The 20463-nt window shown below is 45.9% G+C and overlaps 1 protein-coding gene across 5 annotated transcripts in view; it reads right to left on the bottom strand.

Moving 5' to 3' along the window:
• The window catches only part of ITSN1 (intersectin 1), a 209352-nt gene that overhangs the window by 120054 nt on the left and 68835 nt on the right, over positions 1–20463 (bottom strand). For all 5 annotated transcript variants that reach the window (XM_060198668.1, XM_016186705.2, XM_060198667.1 and 2 more), the window contains 3 exons: positions 19813–19973; positions 5328–5507; positions 3236–3332 (listed from right to left, as the gene is read on the bottom strand). In XM_060198668.1, the coding sequence (XP_060054651.1) occupies positions 3236–3332; positions 5328–5507; positions 19813–19960 (425 nt within the window). In that variant the 5' untranslated portion in view covers positions 19961–19973. The remainder of the gene's footprint in view (positions 1–3235; positions 3333–5327; positions 5508–19812; positions 19974–20463) is intronic.

Genomic DNA, 20463 nt, shown 5'->3' with positions numbered 1-20463 from the left:
TGATACTAATTATTCATTTCATTCCAACATCATAAATTAATTTTAGGCTTTTTGTTCTATACTTTTAAAAAAATTTTTATTATATGGCAAGAATCAATTTTAAGGCATATTTTAAAATCCCTTGTGGTAAGTCAGGGAAAACTCAAACCTTTAGATAAAATACATGGAATTTCATGTCAGATCATCTGAGCCAATTATCTCTGCTTTTTCCTTAGAAGCTGTAAATGGAGGGGCAGGGGTGTAATTTCTAGACTTAACTTCCTCTTTCACAACTGGAGACAAAGCCACCTGCTGCGGCAATTGTGGCAACTGAATGGGGTGAGAAAGGAGTTTGCCCAAGCAGACTCAATGGAATACAGATACACATAGAGCACAACTAAATGACGTGGTAAGATCGAACTTCAGAGAGAAAAGTACGTGCCTTCAAATCAGAGTTGAGGAGGGGCCAGGTGGTGGCGCACCTGGTTGAGCGAATGTTATGGTGTGCAAGGGCTAAGGTTTGAGCCCCCAGTCCCCACCTGCAGGGGGAAAGCTTCACAAGTGGTGAAGCAGTGCTGTAGGTGTCTCTCTGTCACTCTCCTTCTCTGTCACCCCATCCCTACTCTATTTCTGGTGGTCTCTACCCAATAAATAAATAAAGATAATAAAAAAAAATCAGAGTTGAAGGCAATTCTTAGTTCTCACTGAGAAGTTATAGTTTTTTTGAGTGACTTGATTAACATCTCTGAACATCTCCCACATTTATAGCACAGAGGAGATCATTAGAGTCATCTTATCCAGAAGGTGAGCATTAGAGGAATTACTGTGCTGAAAGCATGTGGTAAATGCCTTTCACCTGTATGGATGGGTTTTCTTGAAAATATATTTTTTTAAAAGGTCATGATCCTGTTAAGCACAGGTAACACATCCTTCCCCTTATGGTGAGAAAATAACCTGGTTTGCCTAGAAAAAAAACTTCAAAGGATTGAAATAGAAAAAGAGTCATTTCCAATGACATCTACTTCTCCTTCCCAAAGTTGGGAGACGGCTTACAAAAGGAAGTGTACTGGAATCCTGATGTAGCATCAGGCAAGGATAGACCTCAGGGGTGAGAGGAAATAAGGGTCAATGTGAGATTATCTGAAGTATAAGCAAAAAGGTCATGTGAGCCTTGCTAAAACTGAGGCAACTGTCAACTAATCTGAATGATTCACAAAGAATTGGTTTAAATCATGTTTTACTAGCAATCTACATAGATCCCATAACGTTATATGAACTAGAATGGAAAAAAATAAATAAGTAAATAAGGCCAGGCCAGTGAAATAGCTAGCTTGCACAGACAGTATGAGGCTTTGCCATGCGTGCAACCCAGGTTCAAACTCGGCCCCACTGCAGTTTGGTAGGCTTCAGTGCTGTGGTCTCTTTCACTCCTTTCTGCCTCTGTGATGCTAGCTAAAAAATAAATAAATTGAAATAAAGACAACAATGAGATACCACTTCACCCCTGTGAGAATGTCATACATCAGAAAAGGTAGCAGCAGCAAATGCTGGAGAGGGTGTGGGGTCAAAGGAACCCTCCTGCACTGCTGGTGGGAATGTAAATTGGTCCAACCTCTGTGGAGAGCAGTCTGGAGAACTCTCAGAAGGCTAGAAATGGACCTACCCTATGACCCTGCAATTCCTCTCCTAGGGATATATCCTAAGGAACCCAATACACCCATCCAAAATGATCTGTGTACACATATGTTCTTGGCAGCACAATTTGTAATAGCCAAAACCTGGAAGCAACCCAGGTGTCCAACAACAGATGAGTGGCTGAGCAAGTTGTGGTATATATATACAATAGAATACTACTCAGCTATAAAAAAAAAAATGGTGACTTCACCGTTTTCAGCTGATCTTGGATGGACCTTGAAAAATTCATGTGGGGGTCGGGCGGTGGCGCAGCGGGTTAAGCACATGTGGCACAAAGCACAGGGACTGGCTTAAGGATCCCAGTTTGAGCCCCCGGCTCCCCACCTGCAAGGGAGTCCCTTCACAGGCGGTGAAGCAGGTGTCTATCTTTCCCCCTCTCTTTCTTCCCCTCCTCTCTCCATTTCTCTCTGTCCTATCCAACAATGAACAGCATCAACAATGGCAATAATAATAACCACAACAAGGCTACAACAACAAGGGCGACAAAAAAGGGGGAAAAATGGCCTCCACGAGCAGTGGATTCATGGTGCAGGCACCAAGCTCAGCAATAACCCTGGAGGAAAAAAAAGAAAAATTCATGTTAAGTGAAATAAGTCAGAAACAGAAGGATGAGTATGGGATGATCTCACTATCAGGCAGAAGTTGAAAAACAAGATCAGAAAAGAAAACACAAGTAGAACCTGAACTGGAATTGGCGTTATCACACCAAAGTAAAAGACTCTGGGGTGGGTGGGTGTGGAGAATACAGGTCCAACCAAGAAGGATGACAGAGGATCTAGTGGGGTTGTATTGTTATATGAAAAACTGGGAAATGTTAAGCATGTACAAACTATTGTATTTACTGTTGAATGTAAAACATTAATTCCCCAATAAAGAAACAAACAAACAAACAAACAATAAATAAATAAATTGGGAGTTGGGCGGTAGCGCAGCAGGTTAAGCGCACGTGGCGCAAAGTGCAAGGACTGGCTTCAAGATCCCAGTTCGAGCCCCCAGCTCGCCACTTGCAGGGAAGTTGCTTCACAGGCGGTGAAGCAGGTCTGCGGGTGTCTATCTTTCTCTTCCCCTCTCTGTCTTTCCCTCCTCTCTCCACTTCTTTCTGTCCTATCCAAAAATGATGACAACAACAACAATAATAACTACAACAACAATAAAAAACAATAAGGGCAAAAAAAGGGAAAACAAATAAATAAATATAAATTAATTAAAAATTAAATAAAAAATAAGTCCAGTTTTGACTCTAATCTTTATGTTAAAAAGTTTTATACATAAACTTCAATTCTGAAGTTGGATTTTATTTTCAAAGATTTTCCTGCCACCTTTTTGTTATTCTCTTGAAAACCAACATACAAACAAAGCCTTTAAGGAATGATCATGGCCTTGATTCCACTTTTCACTGCAATTAAAAAAAAAAAAAGATGGAACAACCCTGTAGCATCATCACCTAGAAGTAGGAAAGTGTTGGCATTCTGCAAAATAAGAGAAAGTAACAAAGAAGTCAGCGAGTTGGTTTTCAAATGTATGAGTTCAGAATGTCCCCTTTAAGAACAAACACACTTACCTAGCCACGTCAAATGACTGTGCCTTCTGTAATTTAGTGTTTAACTGTGACCCCGGGCCAGATCTACTAAAGGAGGAACTCTTTGGCAATGTGGCAGCTGTAAAAATAAAACAAACGTGGGGTGAGTTTGTTTCTCTAGAAAAATGTAAATGTGCCCTCTTTATAAAATTAAAATGCAGAGCCACCAGACCTGAAGCAGAAATTGTTCCTTGTTCTCCTCACCCTGAATTTAAGAAGCTATTCATTCCTGGCTCCTTGCTCTCTTGCCAAAACCAGTTTCTAGATCTCATTCTTGCTGCAAACCCACTTCCTAAGTAGTAAGGGTTACCTCCATAAAATTCTAGTCTTCGTTAAACCGTGAGTTATTGTATTATCGGGTCTGTTCTCATCAAGTTAACAGCTTCAGTGTGTACAAAGAATCTTCTAAATAGCAGTGAAAGGGGCTGACATGTTGGTTCCAGCTGCAGAAGCCAAGAAGTCACCGACTCGCAGTCTGAGCCAGATAACGTGTGACGCCAGGGAGGGTCAGCTTTTGGCTCTGATTCGCATTCAGGCTGCTTAGTGATGTGTTGGAAAAACAACACTGAGGCTTAGCTGCATTTTTGCTGCAACACTTGACCACAAGAGAGAGTGTATGGATTCACTGATAATACCAGGAAAAACCACCACAGGCCCTTTGTTCGGCTGTCATTCCTTCAGGCACTGCCACAAATGAAAGGTGAGCTACAGGTGACTACCATCATGGGCAAGAGAAGTAGCTCCCGGGTGGGGTGGGGCCATCACTTAGCAGCATGGCTTATACATGTGTCCATGTGCACTGACATGTATGTGTATGTGTATGTGTATATGCAAGTATCTATGTGCTTATGCAAATATACATGTGTTGAAAACACAATCCAGGTGGCCAGATACAAAATGACTCAAATATAATGCTAAACCCTAAGCTGTCCCCTCCACTGAATTTACTCAGGCACATGCAGGGCTTATCTTTAAAACACCTTCCATCCAGATAAAATTCATTAAGATTTGTTAGATCAAGGCGGCGCTCTATAGCTACTGGTTAAGGTTTCTTTCTTTTGATTCACAGCAAGAAAAAAAAAAAAAAAGACTTAAAGGTGGCAAGAGAAATTAACCAGGTACTTTTCAACCTTTTCATTCAGATAGGCACCCATGTAATACACTGATCTTAATATACTTAGTGGTTTAATAGACTTCCTTCCTCTTCTGCCTGAATCACTCCACCTCCTCAAAAAAAAAAAAAAAAAAATTATGCAATGCTCTTTTTTCCACCCCTCACATAATTCTATTCCTAAGGGACTGGTTTGTTTATTGGCAAAGCAGAGCAGTTGAAGCAGAGTAAGTGATATGTGGAAGTACAAAATGCTCAAAGGCTGTTCAGCCTGTTCAGCTGCTCTTCTCAAGCCCCTGAAAGAAAAACTATACACTTGGTATCAGCGGCTCCGTTCACCTCTCGCCAGTGGTATGCTCACCACCCCGCCCTCTTTCCCCTCTTCCTAGCCTAGCACATTCCACTTCATGCGCCAAAAAGAAATGAAAAAGTCGATATAAAAGAAGAGGAGGAGGAGGAGGAGGAGGAGGAAGAGAAGGTGCTATTTCCCTCTAGGATAAAGTAGAATCTGGGGGCCGGGTGGTAGCACACCAGGTTAAGCACACACAGTAGGACAGAGTGGCACTTAAAGACAATCAGAAAGCAGGGTGAGAAGATTTAACAAGGAGGGAATGAAATGCAGACTGTGAGGGGCCAGATGGCGGCGCACTCAGATGGGCACACAGAATGCCAAGTGCAGGCACCCAGATTCAGGCCCACGTTCCCCACGGGCAGGGAGTGAAGCAGGTCTACAGGTGTCTTTCTTTCTGCTGCTCTATCTCCCCATCCCTTCTTAATTTCTCTCTATCCTACCGAATGAAAGAAGAGTGGGAGACCAGGGAAAAATGGCCGACGGGAGCAGTGGGTGTGCTGTGCAGGCACTGAGCCCCACCGATAACCCTAGTGGCAATTACAAAATAACAAACAAATAAATAATAAAACAAGGTGTCAGAATTCAGTCCCTGGGTTCAACTGGTCACTTACCAGGATGAGCAAATGCAGGCAGAGGTTGGATGACAGGGGGGGCCCCGTTGGCCAGGGGGGGCACGGCTGCTGTGGGGACAGAAGACACCAGAGGTGGAGACATCCCAACGACGGGGATGGAGCCCATTGGCACTGGAGCGACAGCTGTCAGCGGTGGCATGCTGGGGATACCCCCTATACCTAGGAAGGAAACAGAACATGCCTTGGTTCGCACCTCAACAGCCGATGGAAACTAACTCCAGGATTGCTCAAAGAAGATCACTTTCCAGATGCAGTACACGTGCGTTTAAAATAAGAATTCACACACGTTATCATGAGCAGGGACCAGGGTACAAGCTCCGGTTCCCAACTGCAAATGGGAAGCTTTGAGTAGTGTCTCTGTCCCTCTCTCTAGCTCCCCTTTCACTCTCTCAGTTTCTCTCTGTTCTTTCAAATAGAAAAAATTAAATTGTAGAAAGAAAGAAAGAAAAAAAAAAAAAACAGGGCTAGAGGTAGCAGATTCATTGTGCAGGCACCAAGTGGTAATGCTGAGGCCTATATATATTTCAGACCAATCTCTCTCTCTCTTCCTCCCTTTTGACCAAAGCATGACTAAGCTCTCGCTATTGGTGGTACTGGGAATGAGTGTGGGACTTGTCACATGCAAGTTCTGTATACTGTCTTTGTGCAGTCTCCCAGGCCCATGGAATTCATCATTTGGAGAATATAAACCATCAAGGAAGGACCCCACCAATAAGGATCAACACCTTGAAGAGGAAGCTAATGGTCAAGGATGAGGACCCATAAAAAATAAACAACAGGGACGAGGTGGTGGTGCAGCAGCTTGAGTGTACAAGGACCTGGGTTCGAGCCCCCAGTCCCCATCTGCAGGGGGAAAGCTTTGCGAGTGTTGCAGGTGTCTCTCTGTCTCTCTTCCTCTCTACCACCCCTTCGCTCTCAATTTTTGGCTATCTCCATCCAATGAATAAATAAACATAACAGAAAATACAGAAATTCAGCAATTCATAATGACACTGACAAGCAAACAGGTAAAAATCCCTAAGGAATTCCCATAATCACTTCATTATTTTGAAAACTACTCAATGGTGCGGGGGGGGGGGGGGGGGGCATTAACAAATCATTTATTCCCCCTTTCCTTTAAATGCTAAACTTCCAATGAACAAACATTGGAAAGGGAAGTTTTTCTTTCTAAAGTCATTCTACTCACTCAAAGAAAAAATCAGGAGTTGGGCAGTAGCGCAGTGGGTTAAGCACAGGTGGCGCCAAGCACAAGGACCAGCGTAAGGACCCCGGTTCGAGCCTGCAGCTCCCCACCTGCAGGGGAGTCGTTTCACAGGCGGTGAAGCAGGTCTGCAGGTGTCTGTCTTCCCCTCCTCTCTCCATTTCTCTGTCCTTTTTTTTTTTTTGCTGGAGCTGACCCCATTTCTCTCTGTCCTATCCAACAACAATGATATCAATAATAACTACGACAATAATACAACAAGGGCAACAAAAAAGGGAATAAATAAATATTAAAAAATTAAAAAAAATTATAAGGGTCGGGGTGGTGGAGCACCTGGTTAAGCGCAAACAGTACTATGTGCAAGGATCTGGGTTCGAGCCCCCGTTCCCCACCTGCATGGGGGACACTTCACAAGCGGTGAAGCAGGTCTGCGTCTCTCTCTCTCTCTCTCTTTTATCTCCTCCTCCTCCTCCTCTCTCAACTTCTGTCTTATCCAATAAAACGGGAAAGAGATGGGGAAAAAATGCCAGGAGCGGAAGGTTGTAATGCTGTCACCAAGTCCCCACAACTGGAGGCAAAAAAAATAAATAAAAAGAGAAGAAAAGATTATAGAACTAATGGTCCAAGAGGTAGCACAGTGAGAGAAGACAGAGCTTTGGAGCACGAGGTCCTGAATTTGATCCCGACCCCACATATGTCATATTCTCTCCCCCACCTCTCTCTCTCTCTCCCTCCCTCCTTCCTTAACCCCACCCCCTAGTGTTAATAATTTTTAAATGAATTAAAGAACCGAAATAAATAAATGTGTCTCTGTTTCAAACTGTGACATTGTGATACAATAAGAAACATAGATCTGGTGTTCTGCCCTGGCTCCTGGTTCTAGACATGGAGCGCCAAGCATCTTGGTCATTTCCTGGGTGGCAGCAAGGACTTTTAGGACAGCATTGGGTCTGGCCCCTGGTTCCTCACACAAGAGTTTCTCTCGGGAGTGGTAACAGAATCTGCTTCTATGCTAATGAGATGGCTGGGGACCATTCCACAGCTCCAGGTTGGAAGCTGGTCACAGCAAAGACCAAGGCATGATGACAGGGTGACGTTTCATGTCCAACTCAACCCTGCAGTTTCACGCTGACCTTAGAGGAGGGTAGAGGGATGCAGAACTGAGTTCATCACCAATGGCCAGGAGGTCATCAACATGGCCGCATGTGGCAAGGGTGATGCACCCCTACTCCACAGGCGCAGAAATGCCCGCACTCAGGTCCCTTCAGGACCTCACCCCACAGGCCTCTTAGCACAAAGCAGTGAAGGTACATAGATGTCTCCCTGCACTTTGTCAGCTACTGAAGCAGGTTATAGAAAGGTCGGGGGTGAGGGGGGCGGGGTGGTAGTGTAGTAGGTTAAGCGCAGGTGGCGCAAAGCGCAAGGACCGGTGTAAACATCTCGAGCCCCGGCTCCCCACTTGAGGGGGAGTCGCTTCACAGGCGGTGAAGCAGGTCTGCAGGTGTCTATCTTTCTCTCCCCTCTGTTTTCCCTTCCTCTCTCCATTTCTCTCTGTCCTGTCCAACAACGACAGCAATAACAACAATAACTACAACAATAAAACAACAAGGGCAACAAAAAGGGAAAATAAATATTTAAATATCTTTATTTAAAAAAGAAAAAATAAAGGGGAAGGGGGCTGGGGGAAGTCCTGACTTTAAGTCAAAGTAGGGTAGGGGTGGGGGGGGGGGGCGGAGATGGCTTCTCTTGGAAGTGTACACTCTACCACGCTCAGAGACCTGCACCTGAGTCCCCAGCACCGCACGGGAGCACCAGGCACAGTGAATGGGCACTCTCCTCGGTCTCCAGGTTAACTTAATTTAATTACATTTTATATTTAAGCAGAGCCCTGCTCAGCTCTGGTTTATAGTGGTGCTGGGGATTGAACCTGTGACCTCTGGTGCTTCAGGCATGAAAGGCTTTCTGCATTACCATGACGCTAGCCACCCAATCTCTTATTTTAAAAGAAAAAAAAAATCCAAGATTCTTCCAGGAGCAGTGGAAATGCAGCTGTGCAAGGCCCTAGCATGCCAAAAATAAGCAGGCAAATCCATCCAAGCTGGTCAGAAAGATGGGCCGCTGAGAACTCATTACTTATGACTCAAATCTGAAGTGAGGGCAGTCTTGAGGGAGTGAGCCCCCGAGTCTGTGGAAACCAGTACTGACTCCAGGCACTTAGTGGCAGAATCTAATTTAATTGAACTTAGTGTTTGGAAAGCTAGAAAATTGGCTGGTGTGGTTTTCCTGGACGCTCACTGGTTAAGACTGTGCAATTCTTTTTTCAGAAGACAAGAAGACAAACACTACAGAGACGGCTGAAGAGAATCAAATTGTCCTTCTTGTAAGTCATATGCTAGCTTTTTCTTCATGCCACATGACTTGTTTGTTTGTTTGTTTGTTTTACTGGGATATACCAAACTACTGTTTTTTTCCCCAAGTTAATCTTCTGGGCAGATAACATATTCTCTTTCAAATATCATTTCAAATCTTATTTTTATTTTCTTTTTCCTGCCATGAGGGTTATTGCTTGAGCTCAGTGCTGGCACTGCAAGAATCCACTACTGTCAGTGGCCACTTCATTCATTCATTCATTCATTCATTCATTCATTCATTCATTTCTTTTTTATTGTTGTAGTTATTATTGTTGTCGGATAGGACAGAAAGAAATGGAGAGAGGATAGGAGAGGAAGACAGAGAGGGGAAGAGAAAGACAGACACCTGCAGACCTGCTTCACCGCCTGTGAAGTGACTCCCCTACAGGTGGTGAGCCGGGGGCTCGAACCAGGATCCTTAGGCCAGTCCTTGCGCTTTGCGCCACCCGCGCTTTAACCCGCTATACTACTACTCGATTCCCTCATTCTTTCTTTCTTCTTTCTACATTGTAATTGGTTAAGACAGAGACAAAATGAGATAGGAAGGGGAGATAGAGAGGGAGAGAGACACAGCGACTCCTGTAAACCTGCTTCATCCCTCATGAAGTTTCCCCTTTTGTTGCCCTTGTTCCTTTGCATTGTTGTTGTGGTTATTATTGTTGTTGTTGTTACTGATGTTATCGTTGTTGGATAGGACAGAGAAATGGAGAGAGGAGGGGAAGACAATGAGGGGGAGAGAAAGACAGACACCTGCAGACCTGCTTCACTGCCTGTGAAGCGAGTCCCCTGCAGGTGGGGAGCCCGGGGCTTGAACCAGGATCCTTATGCTGGTCATTGTGCTTTGCGCCATGTGCTTACCCTTAACCCGCTGCGCCACCGCCCGGCCCGTTTCAAATCTTTTATCTTAGTCCATAACACATTTGCTTTGTCTTTAAGACATTAGCATGTAGGCTCTTCTCCTAGAGGAGGGTCTTCTGGACACTGAGAACTTCTTTCCAGGTGGGCTGTCCACTTGTCATTTTCATCATTAACTAGATTCCTCCTCCTGGATCTTTCCAACTCCTGGGTCCCGAATGTGTAGATAAGGTCAAATGCCACAAGAGGCAGCATGACGTGAAGGGCTGAAGCCTGCAAGAAGCGCAGCGCATGGGGCAGCCCCTGCAGAAGTAGTGCGCTGCTCGAAAGGAGAAAGACTGTAGGGAACCGCATGCCGCAACCATGTCAGATGCCCACACTGGCGGCCCATGTCTGGGCAACACCAGGGTCACCTCGCCCTCCAGAGCCCGAGGAGCTACCTTGTTCACACCTTCTATCTTGCATTGTCTTGAACTAACATTTAGTGTATGTTCTGTTCGCTTGCTTTGTCTCTCATCTTCCTAGACTCCACTCCAGCTACCCACATGTTATTCCGGCTCCGAGACTTGTCACTTTCAAATCCTTGCTACTTGTCTGCTTCCTTTTAATTTCTAAAACGATCCTCTTGAAGAATTGCGTTCCTTCTGAACTGCTGCTCCTGCACTGCTTCTAGTTAAGCCTTCGTCTCAGCAATGCTCTTCTTTCACTTCTCCTGACTTTCTGGGTCCTGTCATCTTTCTGAGGGTTCCAAGTGCTGATATGTGACTTATATCATTTTCTCAGTCTTCAGAGTATTTGTAAATAAACAAATCGGGCTTTTCTTCCTAGTAATAACTGTGTGGGGGATGTGACCTTGACTGCTATGGGAGCCTGCTTCCTGGGAGCTTCATTCTTGCTCTCTTCCCCACTTCAGCTGAGGCCTCCACTTTCTTTTATCTCTGTGTCATTTCCCTGAGAGATTCTGATCCCAAGGCCTAGCCACCCTCTCCCCGCACCAGATGGGAGTCCTGTCCCCACAGGAGGCCTACTTGGGCCAGTCAGGAGAGGTCAGAAGGTCTAAACTCCTCCTGAGGCTTCAGGCCTTTTCTGGACCCTACAGGCGCCTTTTCTCCTGGTTGCTATGGGGTTTTGTTTTTGTCTGCTTGTGGTGCCACTAACAGAATGAGGGTCTCAAGTACTCAGATTACTTATTCAATCACTGAGCTACAATCCCCCAAATCCTGGTCTAAGTCTCTTTATTCTCAAGATAACAACTGCAATTTTCTCTAACATCATAATATTTCCGTTTTAATTGAGCAATTCAGATAGTTTTAAATAGCCACTAATTTTTTATTACTGGGCTAATTTTTCTGGATACTTACTTTTCTGTAAGATTTACTCACTCACTTACAAGAGAAAGAGACTGAGAGAGAAATATCAGAGCGCTGCTGAGCTCTGGCATAAACACTGCTGGGGATTGAACCTGGGGCCTCTGGGGCTTCAGACTTGCAAGACCTGGGCTTTACCATTGAGCAATCTTCCCCTGCCCCCAGAATGTTTTCTGAATCTTTCAAAAGATAAGTTTTAGATCCTATTCATCTTGATTGGAATGGGACTTTTGTGGTCTCTTTTTCTTTTCTTTTAGACTGACTAATTTACTCCGTGAGTCCAGAGTGCTGTTCGTCTCTGGCACATGTGGTGCTGGGGAGCAAACCACATAGACGTCTCACACCTCAACACTAGGCACTGCCTTGGTCTTGACTATGCTGTCTTGTGGGCATCTTTCCTTCTTTCTTTCTTTTTTTTTTTTTCTCTTTCTTTCTTTCTTTCTTTCTTCCTTCCTCTTTCTTTCTTTCTTTCTTTCTTTCTTTCTTTCTTTCTTTCTTTCTTTCTTTCTTCTTTGTCACCAGGTTTATAGCTGGGGCTCAGTGCCAGAACTATAAATCTACTGCTCCTGGTGGCCATTTTTTGTTTTATGTTTTATTTGATGGGACAGAGAGAAATTGAGAGAGTGAGAGACAGAGAGGGAGAAAGACACCCGCAGCCATGCTTCACCACTCATGAAGTGTCTCCACATGGCAGGTCAGGATGGGGGCTATTTTATTTTATTTTATTTTTGCCTCCAGGGTTATTTACTGGGCTCAGTGCTCACACAATGAATCCACTGCTGCTGGAGACCATTTTTACCATTTTGTTGTTGTTGTTTGTTATTGTTGTCATTGCTGTTGTTGTTGTTTGATATGACAGAGAGAAAGCAAAAGAGGAAGGAAAAACAGAGAGGGGAAGAGAAACACAGACACCTGCAGACGTGCTTCACCGCTTGTGAAGTACCCCCCTGCAGGTGGGGAGCTAGGGGCTCGAATCGGGATCCTTGCATGGGTCTTTATGCTTCATGCCATATGCACTTATCTGCTTCACTGGCACCTGGCCCTCAGGGAAATTTTGTTTTTAACAAAGACAGAGAGGAAGAGAGAGTGCAAGAGACCACAGCCCCCAAACTTCCTCCAATGCAGTGGGGGCTGGACTCCAGCCAGGGTCATGTACATGGCAAAGCCATGCACTATCCAAGTGAGCTATTTTACTGACCCCAATAAAACTAGACTTATTTACTTTCAGAGCTAAGGCCTCATCATTCTGGCAAAGATTTTTTTTCCATGCAGGCAGAGAGACAGAGACAGAGAGATCACAGCACTGGGGTGTCACCTGGTGCCAAACATGGTGCTGAGGACTGAGCTTGGGCCACGTGCATAGCAAAGCATGCACTCTGCCTGGAGAGCTATCTATTTTGGGGCAGTACACCAGCTTCCCCCTACTTAATGATGCGGGCTATTTGCATAACCACTGTTACCTAAGAACCACCCTGCCTGCAGGGCACTGGTTTAATCTCACTGGTTCGCACTCTCTTTTGGCTCTGCCCCTTCTCCTAGTCACACCCTGTTTTCCACCACTAGTTTGCACTTTCTTTTCGCTCCACCCTCTCTACGTCACATTCTGTTTCCACCCTACTTGGCGAGTATAAATACAGCTGCTCTTCTGATTAAACACATATGGGATTGCCTTCCGGCTCCGAGAGTCCCAGAGTCTCTCTCCTGTGACACTAACCCGGCACGAGTTCCTGATCCCTCTCCCTCGCAGCAGCCTAGGTTGGCTCCAGTCGAGTTCTCTCCAACCCAGAGAGCACTTGCTCGGGAAGAAGCCCCCTCAGGCTCTCCTGGCAATCTCTCCTGCTCCTCCACTAAGCTGTTTGGATTCTGAAAGCCTTCCACCCCTTTGCGGCACTTCCGTGTTCCTCTGCTCTCTGTAAAAATGTGAGGTGTTTCCTGTGTTGCAAGAGGCAATCCCCACCCCAGTGTCCTCTCCCCCACACTTCCACTCAGGCTTGCGAAGGCCATTCTGCACCTGGCTGGCGGCTCACTCACGTCCATGTCCTCTTCCTACTCCACATCTCAGCAGACACATGACCCTCCTTCTAGGAAAAATCTTCCTGGGCGACTAGTGTGCCCACCCCCTTCCACTTCCCTTGTCTGGTTCTGCTGCTTTGCCAGGTCTTTAAATGCCACAGCAGGCCAGGGTTTAGTCCCAGCTCTGTTGTTGAATTAACCTACACTGCCACTCCCCTGATTTATTTAATTTACTTTTTACCGGGACACTGCTCAGCTCAGGTCTATGGTGGTACAGGGGTTTGATTTGGGACCACTGGTGCCTTGTAAGGGACCTTTTCCAGTCCCAGGTCTTTTAATGTCATCCATACCCACATCCCCTCAGCTGGTGGAGCCTTCTGCTTGCTTCCGGCCACAGAGCCATCGGCCTTTCAGCATCTCGACTTGGAAATGTATTAGACCTCTCATTTAATATGGCAATAGTTTGACTTGCCTGTTCCCAAAAGTCAAGGGATCGCGAATCTGATCCCATTTGATGATCACGGATCAGGGTCACAGCACAGGCCAAGGAACCCTGCTATATAGTCTTGCTGTGTGATTCAATCTGCAGTGAACGCAGATGGGTTTGTGTGAGGGCCCACCAATCACATCACTCTCCTGCTTAGCAGATTTCAATTGCTCATGGAGAGAAAAAAACAAAAAGCCATTCTAACTCCTTAGTATGGTTTCACCAGGCCTGAGCCATCCGCTTCCTCCCTTGTGTCCCTGATTTATGGCTCCCAGTGCTCTCATTTTTGTTCCTGGAACACACCGGCCTGCTAAAAGGTGGAACCTGTGACTGAACCGGAAGCGTCAGGAGCCTTAGACGTGTGGGTCCTGTGCTCTATTGCTGAGTTTTCTTCCTAGTCCTCAGCAATCATTTCCGTGCTCATTTTGCCCCACTTGACAAGGAACTCCACAGAAATCAGAAGCCATGAGGCTGTGCCTCTGCCATAGCTCCAACAACAAGAATGCAAAGCAGGGGACTTCAGAATACTAGCTTCATGCAAGAAAACCATTGGCGCTGGCCTTCCGAGGGGGTGGGGCCAGGGGGTGGGCTGGGGAGGGGGTGTCAAGCAAAAGCAAAAGAGACTCCTCCAGAAACAGTTGAGTCCAGAGTGAAAGAGGCAGAGTTATTCGGTGTGCAAGGATATTAAAGGAAGACAGTGGCAGAAACGGTTCTAGGATTTCCTGTAATTTGGCAGGGAATCCTTAGGCAAACCACAGAAATCACTGTGGCCCATTGCCCTCTGTTTAGGAGAAAGAGAAAGAAACAGACATCACTCTGGTACATGTGCTGCCTGGGATTGAACTCAAGACCTCGTGGTTGAGAATTCAATGCTTTATCCACTGCACCACCTCCCAGACCACCCATTTCCCTCTTATCACAGGGGAGTGAAGTGACAGCTCAGTCCAAGAGCATTAGTATCTGCATGCACACACCTGGCGACAACACAGCCTGGAGAACCGGATAGTGTGGAGACAGTGAAGGGAGGGAAGGAGAAGGAAATAAGACAGAGACCATTAGAAGATCTGCGTGTTTGGACAGGCTCTGCTTCCCTTTTTGGAGAACATTAATTCTGTAGAATATGGTCTTAGGTCAATTGCTGATTTTCCTAGAATCTCAGTTCTCTGCTTTATGTGACAGGACTAATTTCCGTGTTCTTTTTTTTAATTAATTTATTTATTATTGGATAGAGACAGAGAAATTGTAGAGTAGAAATGGAGAGAGACAGACAGACAGACACCTGCAGCCCTGCTTCACCACTTGTGAAGCTTTCCCCCTGCAGGTGGGGACCAGAGGCTTGAACCCGGGCCCTTGTATACTATAGTGTGTGCGCTTAACCAGGTGCACCACTGCCTGGTTCCTTAATTTCTGTGTTCTAACCACCCCTCAAAACTTTCCTCCTGGGGACTGGCAGTAGCGCAGCGGGTTAAGAGCACATGGTGCAAACAAAGCACAAGGACCCTGGCTCAGGGATTCCAGTTGAGGCCCCGGCTTCCCACCTGCAGGGGGGTCGGTTCACAAGCAGTGAAGCAGGTCTGCGGGTGTCTGTCTTTCTCTCCCCCTGTCTTCCCCCCCTTTCTCCATTTCTCTCTGTCTTATTCCACAACGATGACATCAATAACAACAACAATAATAACTACAACAATAAAACAACATGGGCAACAAAAGAGAATAAATAAATAAATAAATAAATAAATAAATATTAAGAAAGAAAGAAAAAAAAGGAAGGAAGGAAGGAAGGAAGGAAGGAAGGAAGGAAGGAAGGAAGGAAGGAAGACAGATGCCTGCTGAGAATGTGAGAATGTGGTGAGCAGAGGCAGTGGGGAAGGGCAGAGCAAAGTCAGCTCAGAAATCCCAGGCCCCTTCAGAGGGCAGCAGGTGAGTCAAGTGATGGCAGAGTTTCTGGGCAGTGAAGCCACAAAGAAATCAGCAGTGTCTCTGAGTCGCCATTGCTGCAGCAGAACGGAGAGAGAAGAAAGCGTCAGACTGAGGACTACTAACAGCAGGTGTGGGAGAAAGGGAGGAAACAGGAGGCCTCTGGCTACCTGACCCTTTTTCCACTCGGGTTTCTTCTTGGAGCTGAGGAAGGAGGTCAAGAGCAAACCAAACTCCCTATGGCTGAGGTTGAGCACAAGAGTCCTAAACAAAAAGGGGCCAGAGGGACACTGGAACCCTGAGTGACTTCCACTTCAATAAGCCAGACACACAGTGACAAGAACCAAGGGCCGAGGCACTTGGAGCCCGTGGTCCTCTTCCCTTTTGCTATTGTGACTTTTTTTTAAATTTATTTTTTATTTAAGAAAGGATAAATTAACAAAACCATAGGGTAGGAGGGGTACAATTCCACACAATTCCCACCACCCAATCTCCATATCCCACCCCCTCCCCTGAAAGCTTTCCCATTCTCTATCCCTCTGGGAGTATGGACTGAGGTTTGTTGTGGGTTGCAGACGGTGAAAGGTCTCACCAGGTTCTGTGAGAGCATATGTGCACACGTATCCATAAACAAGTACAAAATATATACCTGAAAGCAGAAGTACACTAGAGTTTGCAGTAAGCACCCCTCCAACACTTCCTCTCTACTATTCCAACCTTTGGGTCCATGATTGCTCAACAATTTGTTTGGCTTCGTATGTTAACTCTCTTTTCAGTCACCAGGCTCCAGATGTCATCAGGATGCCGGCCAGACTTCCCTGGACTGAAGACCCCACCAATGTGTCCTGGCGCTCCGCTACCCCAGAGACCCACCCTACTAGGAAAAGAGAGAGGCAGACTGGGAGTATGGACCGGCCAGTCAACGTCCATGTTCAGCAGGGAAGCAATTACAGAAAACTTTTTTTTAAAAGATGTATTTACTTATTGGCAAGAAAGAGAAGGGAGACAGAGCATCACACTGGCATAACTGGTGCTCAGGACCGCAGGCCATCAAAGCTTGCACTCTACTACTGAATCTACTCCTGGCCACTCGTGGGTTCTGAGGTGAACACACTGCTCTCTCTTAGCAGCACCTTCTGGCTAAGGATCTTTATTTCTCAGACAGAATTACTGCCTAGAATTCAACCCAGTGAGGGAAGGAAGGGGAGACAGTCCTTTTCTCAATCTACAACAGAGTGTGGGAGCCCAATGCTCTAGGGCTTGTCTTTCTGAGTCTTTCCCTCCCCTCTCAGATCACCAGCCTGTTGGTCTAAGCCCCAGCCTTCTCTCATATGGAGACCAATTTTGTGACTGACCTCCCTATCCTCCCCTGCAAAGCGGTTTGTTTCTTCTCTTTGTAAAAGATTTTGTTTCGGGAGTCGGGCAGTGGCACAGCGGGTTAAGTGCACGTTAAGGACCAGTTTAAAGGATCCCAGTTCGAGCCCCCAGCTCCCCACCTGCAGAGGAGTCGCTTCACAAGCGGTAAAGCAGGTCTGCAGGTGTCTATCTTTCTCTCCTCCTCTCTGTCTTCCCCTCCTCTCTCAATTTCTCTCTGTCCTATCCAACAACGACATCAATAACCACAACAATATTAAACAACAAGGGCAACAAAAGGGAAAATAAATAAATAAAATGTTTAAAAAAAAGATTTTGTTTCATTCATTTCACAAGAGACAGAGAAGGAGAGAAACAGAGGTCAGAGCAGCACTCTGCTTTACGCAGTGGCAGGGATCAAGCTCCACATTTCCAAGTCGAGGGCTCTACCGACACACCACTCAGACACCTGTTTCTATTCCTACGTCTATAAAGCAAAACCAGAGAGAGAGAGAGAGAGAGAGTGTGTGTGTGTGTGTGTGCGCATGCATGCATGTGTGTATCAAGGCTCATCATCAGTTGCATCAGACACAGTCCGAATTGCCGACGACTGCTGCCTCCCAAGCCTAAGGTACTAGGTACTGTCATTATCGCCTGTCGTCAGATACATGGGGATAAAGAGCAGGACAGAAACGCTAGCCAGTGTTTGTACTTTGTTTAAAGTAAGAAAGAGCATTCCCATGAAGCAGCTGTTAGATCCGATTACTGCACACTTGAGACCACCCTAAATAATTCAAGTCGGGGATGACAACAAAGAAGAAATCAGAATGGTTGGTGACCTATAGTAACTAGTTACCTTTTTGTTTGCCTCCAGGATTATTGCTAGGGCTCAGTGCCTGCATTTTTCCCCCTTTTGTTGCCCTTGTTGTTTAGCATTGTTGTTATTATTATTGCTGTTGTCATTGTTGGATAGGGCAAAGAGAAATTGAAAGAGGCAGAAGACAGAGAAGGGAAGAAAAATATAGACATCTGAAGACCTGCTTCACCGCTTGTGAAGTGACCCCCCCTGCAGGTGGGGAGCCGAGGGCTCGAACTGGGATTCTTATGCTGGTCCTTGCGCTTCATGCCATGTGCACTTAACCAGCTACGCTACTGCCTGGCCCCCACAATTATTATTATTTTTTAATTGCATAGCTAGTAACCAGGAGATAGTTCAGCTGGTCGGGCACAGAACCTGCCTGCCTGAGGATCTCCATTCAATCTCCAGCAACACAGGTACTAGACTGGAGCTCTGGTTTCTCTCTTTCCCTCTCGCACGTAAAATTCTCTACCTCGGGGCCGGGTGGTGGCGCATCTGGTTGAGTGCACATGTTATAATGCGCAAGGACCCAGGTTCGATCCCCTAGTCCCCACCTGCAGTGGGAAAGCTTACAAGTGGTTAAGCTGTGTTGCAGGTGTCTTTCTGTCTCTCTGTCTCTATCACCCCCTTCCCTCTCAATTTCTACCTGTCTCTATCCAAAAAATAAATAAAGATAAGCAAAAAAAATTTTTTAAAAAATTCTCTACCTCATAGGAAATAAATAAATACTTATTTATTTTTATTGCCACCAGGATTATTACTAGGGCTTGGTGCTGGCACTATGAATTCACCACTCCCAGAAACTACATATATATATTTTTTTTCTCCTAATTTTATTAGGACAGAAAAATTGAGAGAGATGGGGGAGAAAGTGAGAGCTCTTCAGACCTGTTTCACTACTCATGAATCGCTCCCTGCAGGGGGGCGCATGGGGGCTCCAAAGCAGGTTCTTGTGCTTGGTATTATGTGTGCTTATAATTTCAATACAAATTTTTTTTTTTTAAACTAAGACCAGCAAAATAGCTCACTTGGGTAGTGGGCTGATTTATCATGCATTTGACACAGATTTAAACTTGGCACCTATCACATTAGAGAAAGCGTCACTGTCCTGGTGAAACATTAACTGTCCTCTCTCAAAAAATAAAACAAACAAAAAAAAGTCAGTCCAAAGTAGTGAAGCCACAGAATGGTGAAGAATGGTTAGACCCAGTGATGACAAACACACCCACCCCACCTGGCTAAAAGACTAGAAGATAACTTACTATGGAATTATGCTGGAACACAGATAATAACGTTTAACTTAAAAAACTTGTGTTATCTTTATCTATTTATTGGATAGACACAGCCAGAAATTGAGAGGGAATGGGGTGACAGAGAGATAGACAGACACCTGCAGCACTGCTTCACCAGTAAAGCTTCCCCCTGCAGGTGAGGGCCAGGGGCTTGAACCTGGGTTCTTGCGCACTGTAACATGTGTGCCACCACCAGCCCTCATAACATTTTCTTTTTAAAAGATTAGTTTCTATGTTGATCCAAGAGAAACTAGCAGCTCTGACATTTTATGCAGTGCTGGGGATCAAACTCAGGGCCTTGCCTGTACAAGATAGACACACTTATCACTACACTTGCCTAGTCCCAGCATTGTTGCCTCTTCCCTACTCCACTTTGTTCTACAAAGATTAAATGATAGCCAGCTGCCTCAGCACTGTGAAGCAGAGAACGCTTTTCCAGACACCATAATCCAAAGGAGTTATGTCTGCACAGGGAGGAAATAAAGAGCCCACGGCCTGCACCTCTGCCTTCAGCTGCTCACTCGCGCTCTGGGGTTCTGAGGTGAACACTGCTCTCCCCCAGCAATGCCTTCCCACACAGGGTCTTCATTTCCCAGGGAGAATGATCACCCAGAATCTCACAATGCTCTCAACGAAGCGAGGGGAGGAAGGCGAGACGGGCCCTTTTCCAGTGGGCACCGTTGTGTGGGTGCTCAGGGCTCCACGGGCTTACCGAAGGCTGGCGCGCCTGGCATGGCCACAGGCTGCTGTTTCATCACTGGTGGCAGCGCGGACGGGAGCTGGTAGCCTTGCAGCTTCAGCTTGATGAGCTTCATCGCTATGGAGAACTCCACTTGATCCATCCTGCCGTCATTGTTCATGTCAGCGAGGGCCCTGCAAAGTGATCACAGCAGGGACTCAGGGGGACGAGGACCAGGAGAGAGCAAACTTGTTTACTAGGGATGAACAGTACGCTGGAAACACTGACATGATATCATACAAATAGCCAATACTTCTTATTGCACTGTTCTTGTGTGATACAAAAGGTCAAGTGTCAGGATTTGTACTTTGGGCATCAAAAGGAGATTAGGAATGGAGTGATCAAAATGTTCTGTGCCTAGTGTTGGGCCCAGGAGACAGACAGCACAGCTGGTAAAGAACACATATTACCAAGCCTGAGGCTCTGGGTTTGAACCCCAATACCACAGGGAAGCACCAGAGACAGCACAGCAGTTCCACAGATAGTGGAGCAGTGCCCTGGTGTCTCTCCCTCACTGTCTCTCCTTTTGTGTTCTGCCCCTCTAAAATACGGAAAGAAATGGTGGCGTTAAATAGCATAATGGTTAGGGAAGCAGACTCTCCTGCTTGAGGCTCCATAGTCCCA

Source organism: Erinaceus europaeus, chromosome 9 (genome assembly GCF_950295315.1).
Source record: "Erinaceus europaeus chromosome 9, mEriEur2.1, whole genome shotgun sequence".
NCBI lineage: Eukaryota > Metazoa > Chordata > Mammalia > Eulipotyphla > Erinaceidae > Erinaceus > Erinaceus europaeus.
This window is presented reverse-complemented; position numbering and strand designations above follow the sequence as displayed.